General features: G+C 38.9%; 2 protein-coding genes across 3 annotated transcripts in view; one reads left to right on the top strand and one right to left on the bottom strand.

Annotated features, from left to right (window-relative positions):
* On the bottom strand, positions 1-4,691 carry LOC113229126 (neurogenic protein mastermind-like). Its single transcript, XM_026462621.1, has 4 exons — positions 4,585-4,691; positions 2,530-2,900; positions 509-2,259; positions 1-420 (listed from the first exon to the last, which is right to left on the bottom strand). Exons 1-4 carry the CDS (start codon positions 4,653-4,655, stop codon positions 280-282), a joined length of 2,334 nt encoding a protein of 777 aa, XP_026318406.1. The 5' UTR covers positions 4,656-4,691; the 3' UTR covers positions 1-279.
* Positions 4,692-5,210: 519 nt separating this feature from the next.
* LOC113229149 (non-specific lipid-transfer protein-like) overlaps positions 5,211-7,648 on the top strand; it is a 21,906-nt gene continuing 19,468 nt past the window's right edge. The window contains exon 1 of one of the 2 annotated variants that reach the window (XM_026462656.1): positions 5,211-6,473. In XM_026462656.1, coding sequence (XP_026318441.1) covers positions 5,367-6,473 — 1,107 coding nt within the window. In that variant the 5' untranslated portion in view covers positions 5,211-5,366. The remainder of the gene's footprint in view (positions 6,474-7,648) is intronic. The other variant, XM_026462655.1, reaches the window with a different exon arrangement.

Raw genomic sequence — 7,648 nt, forward strand, 5'->3', positions numbered from 1 at the left:
AGTCAGTCTGATCAGCGATTCCAAGTTGGCCATTTATTCTATTTCATTGACTTTAAACACAAAACAGTACACCTTGATATTATATTTTACAGCTTAATCATTTCCCTTTCACTGACATTATAAAACCAAACAAGACAATTTATGATGCGTTACCGACACTAAACAATGAGCAACAACAAGAAAAAGAACTAAAAATAAAAAGACTTCATACATAATCTACATTTGCACAATACTGGGACTTTCACTTTTTTTTCAATAAGCAGAGGATTTTTTATTACTTCACACAGGACGTCTGCTGCGATAAGCATAAGCGGGGGCAAAATCCCCGTGAAAACTCCATCCATTGTTATTTATGTATTTTGTAAACCGCATATCTTGCAAGCCGTTTCTGTTTTTTCCAAATGTTTGCATCATTGGTCCCTGAAAAATTAATATTTGTAATTATAATTTTAATAATAAGTAAAATATATAAAAGTTCCCATTAAATAAATATAATCATGATATTTACCTTCTCGGCTATAGAGTCGCCTTGAGGCTTATTTATCTGAGTCGTATCCCGAATTTGGCCAATGTTTTGCTCAGGTTTGGCAGATTTTGGTTCTTGGATGGTGTTGACGTTTTCTATTGTATCGCCACCGACCCTCTCTATAGGAGCTTGACCACGATTGTAGTTAATTTGTGCATTAATTCCGCCAGGTGGATATAATTGTCCGTCGGATTGAGAGCTTCCTTGTGGTGGTCTTATACTTTGTTGCATTCCGACATGTCCAGCCTTGTATTGTCGATAAATATGACGTAGTTGACTCTTACTTGGTGCTTGTCCCATAACTCTATTGGCAGCTAAAGAAGTTTTGCTCACACTATTTTTGACTGAACTTTCAAATCTATCTTGTGGAGATAAAGTTTGCGGCAAGGGAGGAATGGGCGTGTGATATTTGTCCGCCCGTTCCAAACTAATAGGCTGCCCAAGGGTGTTGTAATTATGAGCATAGTTAGGCTGTGCATAAGCAACGGTGTTTCTTGATGTATCCGCTGGATATAAAGTTTCTTTAATCATGCCTTGATTTTGAATTTGAGCATTCGGGTCTCCACTGGCTCTATAATTCAGCCGTGCTCCAGTTGCAGGATCTATCATCTGCTGTTGTGGTGTTTGTCCCTCCTGAAACAATGCCTGACGTTGCTGCATTGTATCAGCACGGCTGATAGTTTGTCCCTGCTGATATTCTGTTTGACCTTGTAGTTGCTGCGAATGCACCTGACCTTGTAGCTGTTGTGGTGTTTGTAGCTGTTGTATCGGTTGGTTTATTGTTGGTGTCGTAAGTGATGTGTAAATCTGTTTATTTTGAGGTACAATGGCTCCAGGACTAACCACTTGTTGCTGGTCTTGATCTATTTCACCTATCTGGCCTGTTGCAGTAAACCCTTGTGGGTCAGGTACACCATTTTGTGTAGGTTGTCTATTTTCTGTTAAGTTTTGTTGCCCTATTGGAGCATTTAGTTGCTCAGAATCTTGTTGTTGTTGCTGGGGAAGACGCGCCGAGATTGTATTCAATCCTTGAATAGCTGGTTGCATTATATTTGACCTTATTTGCGGTTGATTGTTCATGATTTTGTTAATGTTATCCATTGCAGCTCTCTTTTGATTAGCTGGATTCATTTGTATTGCAATAGCCATAGGATCAAAGCCTAAATCATTCCCTTCAGCAACGCCCGGGAACATATTCTGAAATGCTTTCATACCCAAGGTATGTTGACCATAATTATTTGATCCATTAAGCGGTACTCCTGGCCTTGAATTCATCAAACCTGCATTCTGGGCTGCTGTTGATGGAGCCGAATTTTGTATTCCTTGTTTCATATTTTGAACCATATTACCATTCATTTCATTACCTTGAGTATTATAAATGTTCGCTTCGGGAGGTTGAGAATACATGTTATCTTGTGTGACATAATGAGTTGTTGGGTTTGCCATTTGTGAATTTCCCATACCCATGTTTGCCGCTGGATTATTTATATTGTCATTAGCGCCCATCGCAGGAGAGTACGGTGTCAGTCCAATTTGGCCATGTGGTGACTGTGGAGCATCAATGAGCATACTTTCTCCTTTACCTAAATTGCCCTGAATCCCACCTGCTGCTGTCCTCCAAGAATTAGTGTTGGCGTTACGGCCATTCATCATCATATTAAGAATTTCATTTCCCAAGTGTTTCATTGGTTCACCAGACGCTGCGTTGTGGTCCATTGTACTTGCCATGGCACCTGTAAGCATACTTAGATTTTGATTAGGTCCTGTACCATTAGCTCCTGAAAGAGCTGTATCTTGTCCAGCTCTTGAAAGAGCAGGAATCTGTTTAGCCAATGGAGAATTTCCTACTGAATTTCCCGGAGTCAGAGATTTTAAATCTTGGTACATTTCATGAACAGCAGGTCGCATAAGATTTTGGTTTAAATAATTGTACGTTTCACTAAAAAGCTTCGGTGCAACACCTTCTAAAGATTTCATCATTTTAAATTTATCATTTGGCGTACCCATTTCACCTCCGCGCATAGGCATTCCTCCTGCATTCATGCCCATATAATTATTGTCTTGATTAAAACCAGTATTCATTCTGCCACCAGTACCCATACCCATGCCGCCAGCACCCATACCGCCACCACCTCCCATACCCATACCGCTAGCACCCATGCCCATACTGCCACCACCTCCCACACCTCCAGCGCCCATGTCCATTCCGTTCCTGCACATTCCACCCCCGGACATCAGCGAATCTCCATTATTATAATGCACGCCATATCCATGCCCACGGCAGCACCCATGTCTGCATCCACTGCACGTGGGTAATGAACTACCCATATGTGCATTTTCTTGCCCTGAATTAAATATCTTGCCCATGCAACCACTGAAACCAACGAGTTTAATTTTATAATAATGAGGAATTATCGTTACGGAATTGTCGAATTATTTACAGAATCAGATTCCTGTTGTGACTCATAGAATAAGAATCAAGGCTATTTTCTTTGGAAATACGCAAATGACTTTTTAATCATCATTAACATTTTTACTAGGTATTATTCAAAGACTTTATTTTTGAAAAGCAGTCTCCTGTGTCACCAATAAACCATGTGTATGTGTTTGAGATAGTGCGTGATGTGTATTGGTTTTAAGTGATAACAGTTTAAACGTAACCCAGAGAATGTACAAAACACGATGAAAGTATTGATGAAGTCAACGTCTATTAGGCTCAACTCACACTGGCGCAGAGTCGATGCTTCACGAAGCGTCATGTTTATCGCCTATTGCATATTCATATCTATTTTCCCATTATTAAGGTACAAATTTGTGTTATGCAAATATGGAGCCGAGCGGCTTCTCGCGTCGACGCTTGGTTGCGGTGAGGCGTCAGACGCCGACCACACCGTAATCCGGACGCACTAATGCGAGCGTCGACGCGCGTCGCCAGGCGTTGTAGTTGAAAAACGGGACGCGACGCTTCGACTCTGCGTCAGTGTGAGTTGAGCCTTAGACAGTAGCCAATTTGTGATGCCTTCACATGCTCAAGGATTTGGTAGGTGAAGATATAAGAAAACATCGTTTTTTTTAAACGAATTCCTAAATCTAGTACACAAGATATGGCAACTACGATACTTCAATTAATCACAGATTGCTTTTCCAGAGAATAGCACAAGTCTTTTGCACCTAGATAGTCCTAAGCTTGTAAGTACGCTATCATTTATCAATGAAATATGGTGGCCTGCCCACGTAGCACACATCACGTGTAATAAACAGTGACAATAAACTAGTGATGAAAGATACTCACGTCTTTTAAGGAGTTTTATAATGACTCGACTCCATTTTACAGAACTCGACTCTAAAATTAATACTGGGGGTTCGAGTTTTTATTAATAAGACTCAGTCGTTATACTAAAAGACTCAAAAGACTTGAACGACTAGAATGACTTGAAAGAAAAACGACTCGAGTTGTTTGCAAAGGACTTATATCTATTTTATGTTTTATTAAGCCCGAAGTTTATAAATAAAAATTACGTAACTAGTGTGTAGTAAATAATCACGTTTATTTACTTATAATAAAAATCGTAAAATAAATACCTTGTGGGTAGAAATAAAATCACGCCGTACGGCTCATGACTCGCGACTCCCGAGGCTATGAGGCGCCAGTCGTTTTAATCGTTTTAGTCTTTTTAGTCGTTTTAGTCCTATAAATATTTTTAAGCTTCCTAGGGTTAAAAGACTTCGATTCGAATTAGTCTTCAGTTTTAGTTTTATAACTCAAGACTTGAGGGCTAAAAGACTAGACTAATCGTGAGGCGTTGAAAATTAGTCGAGGTTTTTTAAAAGGCCTTTAAAGACTGAGTCTCTTTCATTACTACAATAAACAGACTCGTAGCATCACAAAAAAAACATGGTATTTTATTTTTTACACCTAAGGCATAATATTCAAATTTGGATGGTGATTAAAAAGTCACCCGTATGTGATTTTTTCAATAGATGTTCATGTACGGAATTTACATGACGTGATTGACCAAAGAAATAAATTTAATGTAAGATTCATAAACTGTCTTTACCAGTCAGCACTTTGAAGTTGATTCATTACACTTCCCAACTCACTGAGAATCCTTTGCTTATCTAAAGCCATATTTTTATTTTCTGTTTTGCCCTTACTTAACAAATTTTATATTTCTTGCCAAAATATAACTTGAATTTAAAAATTAAATCAAATTAAAAAAGTTTCAAACTGTCAAAATTTTATGGAACTCATAGTGTTTTGTTTGAAATTTTTCGACATTCAAAATCATGACTTGTCTTAATTTGCCAGCCATAAATATATCCTCTTAAATACATTTCAGAAAAAGGATTTATATAATACACTTTTTAAATGTGCCGCTATTTCTAGACAATTTTTATTTCTTTTAGTGATCAGCCTAAATACTTCTAGAGTTGTTGACTACTGAAGATGGCAAAGATGTATCGATTAAAATCTTGTTCAGAAATTAATTGAATCGTAACGAGTAATGCGTCTTATGCGTGTATCCGATCCGAATTTAAGCTCCTAAAGGCAACATTTTGGCCTAATTGTCTTGTAACCAGGCCATAAATATTTAAAAAAAAAAGCAAAATCCAAAGGTTAAAGTTCTTTCTGTCACTATAGATTTTGCCATCTATTATCTGTCATTTTGCATTTTCATGCTAAGTTTTTTATGAATTGTTATGTTCGCATTATCTAATACCATTATCTGGAATCCGTTTGTGTGCTGATAAGCAACTCCCTGCGTCACTAGCTGAGCTCCTCTCACTTCGCCTCCGTCGTTGCTGCCGTCAAGAGGTAATTATCACTTTCACAACCAAAATGCCTAGAAAAGTGTTCGTTGTCGGGGTCGGTATGACCAAGTTCATCAAACCCAACTCTGGCCCGGATTACCCAGATTTGGGTAAGGAAGCGGTTTTGCAAGCTCTTGACGACGCCCGTATTAAATATGACGATGTGCAGCAAGCGGTATGTGGCTACGTGTTCGGCGACTCGACTGCAGGCCAGCGAGTACTGTACCAGGTCGGTATGACCGGAATACCAATATACAATGTAAACAACAACTGTTCCACTGGTTCCACGGCTCTCTTCCTCGCCAAACAACTTGTCGAGGGTGGTATGGCCGATGTGGCCTTGGCTGTAGGGTTCGAGAAAATGTTACCAGGCGCGCTTGGCGGTTCTGCGTACCCCGACAGGACCAACCCAATGGATAAACACACACTCAAAATGGCGGAGATGGCTGAGATCACTGCTGCTCCCTTGACACCACAGTACTTTGGTAATGCTGTGATGGAGCATATGAAAAAGTACGGCACTACTGAGTTGCATCTAGCAAAGATTGCTGCTAAGAATCACAGACACGGCGCCAAGAATCCACGAGCTCAGGGAAGGAGGGAGTATACTGTTGAGGAAGTGTTAAACTCTAGAAAGATTTATGGGCCACTTACTAAGTTGGAATGCTGCCCCACAAGTGACGGGGCTGGTGCTGCTGTCCTCATGTCAGAGGAGGCAGTGATCCGATATGGCCTTCAGGAGAAAGCCGTGGAAATTATTGGCATGGAGATGGCAACTGACACACCTGCTGTTTTCCAAGAAAACAGCTTGATGAAGGTTGCAGGTTATGATATGACTGGGCTGGCTGCAAAGAAATTATACAAGAATACTGGTGTTTCACCTATGCAAGTAGATGTTGTTGAGTTGCATGATTGTTTTGCAGCCAATGAGCTGATTACGTATGAGGGTCTACAGCTGTGTGGGGAGGGCCAGGCGGGCAAGTTCATTGATGCTGGAGACAACACATATGGTGGTCGAGTTGTGGTCAACCCCAGTGGTGGGTTGATTGCGAAAGGACATCCTCTAGGAGCCACTGGTCTAGCTCAATGTGCAGAGCTGGTGTGGCAACTGCGAGGAGAGGCTGGAGACAGACAGGTAGGCTGTACAAATCTATATTACATCTATCTAGGGGCTCTTGGACTGTTTGGTGCTCATAGATTTGAATGTGTTTGCATTGTGCATTTTGTATGCAAATCATTGGTGTAAGTTCATTGATGTGGTCTGACATTAGACAGGTAATTGGTATTCATATTATTTTTCCATTTTGTTGTAATGCGTTTTGCTTTGTAACAGAATGTGTCATTGGTATGTACTGTACTGTCAAGTACTCCTTCTGTAAAACTCATCATTAAAACAGTCATTGTATTTCTCTCATTGTAAAAAATCATGGTGATAATTTTTTTTTTCATAACATGAAACTTATAAGTAATTGTTTTTGAATTTTCAGACAAGATTGGACTATTTTTGTTCAATATTCGTCCACATTTATTTTTATTAATACTGAAATTGAGTATGAGATATTATAATAATTGTATTTTGCAACTTTATCATTCTTAACACAAGAATAACTTAAGACTTGTCTCCTGCAAATATTCAGTTAATGCTCACTGCACCAAATAAAAATAGACTGTCTTATCACTGCAAGTTTTGTTTCTCAAATATGCATGATAAATGTTATAATATTCAACATAAATTTAAATTTCAATCTTATAATATCACGGTCCAAAGTCGAAAGTACACTGCTGATTGTACATGTAAAACCTCACAAGATATCACTGTTCAAAATATGTTGTAAATCATACAATTGAGCTACAACATTGATAACATAAGTACAATGACATTTGTGTTATCAAGAACGTAAACTTTACTCTCATTTGCCAGCAGAGCTTGCACATTGTTGTTTGTTCCTTCTTATGAGACAAATAGACGATTGAAATCCCTGGGATGTTATGTTACAAGCACACATTACAAAAAAAAACACATGTGTCCCGGAACATCTGCCCTCAGATGAGAGGTTTTAAGCATTCAAAAGCCCTGATGACTACCTACAGTGCTATAGTCGAAAGGTTTAGGTACTTAACTAAATGTAAACAATCTTGATACATCTTTTTATTGAAACACATGCTTTACAAATCAATAGGTATAAAAACAGGCATGCAATTTCATATGAAGCTAAGTATTTGTATTTTGTATTTGAAGGTAAACGAAAATCATTTTATAAATTGTGGGGGCGGATTATGAGAAAAAAACGCCTGGTTGTAAATTGAGCT

This window comes from Hyposmocoma kahamanoa, unplaced genomic scaffold (genome assembly GCF_003589595.1).
Source record: "Hyposmocoma kahamanoa isolate Upper Pololo Valley unplaced genomic scaffold, ASM358959v1 279, whole genome shotgun sequence".
NCBI classification, from domain to species: Eukaryota; Metazoa; Arthropoda; class Insecta; order Lepidoptera; family Cosmopterigidae; genus Hyposmocoma; species Hyposmocoma kahamanoa.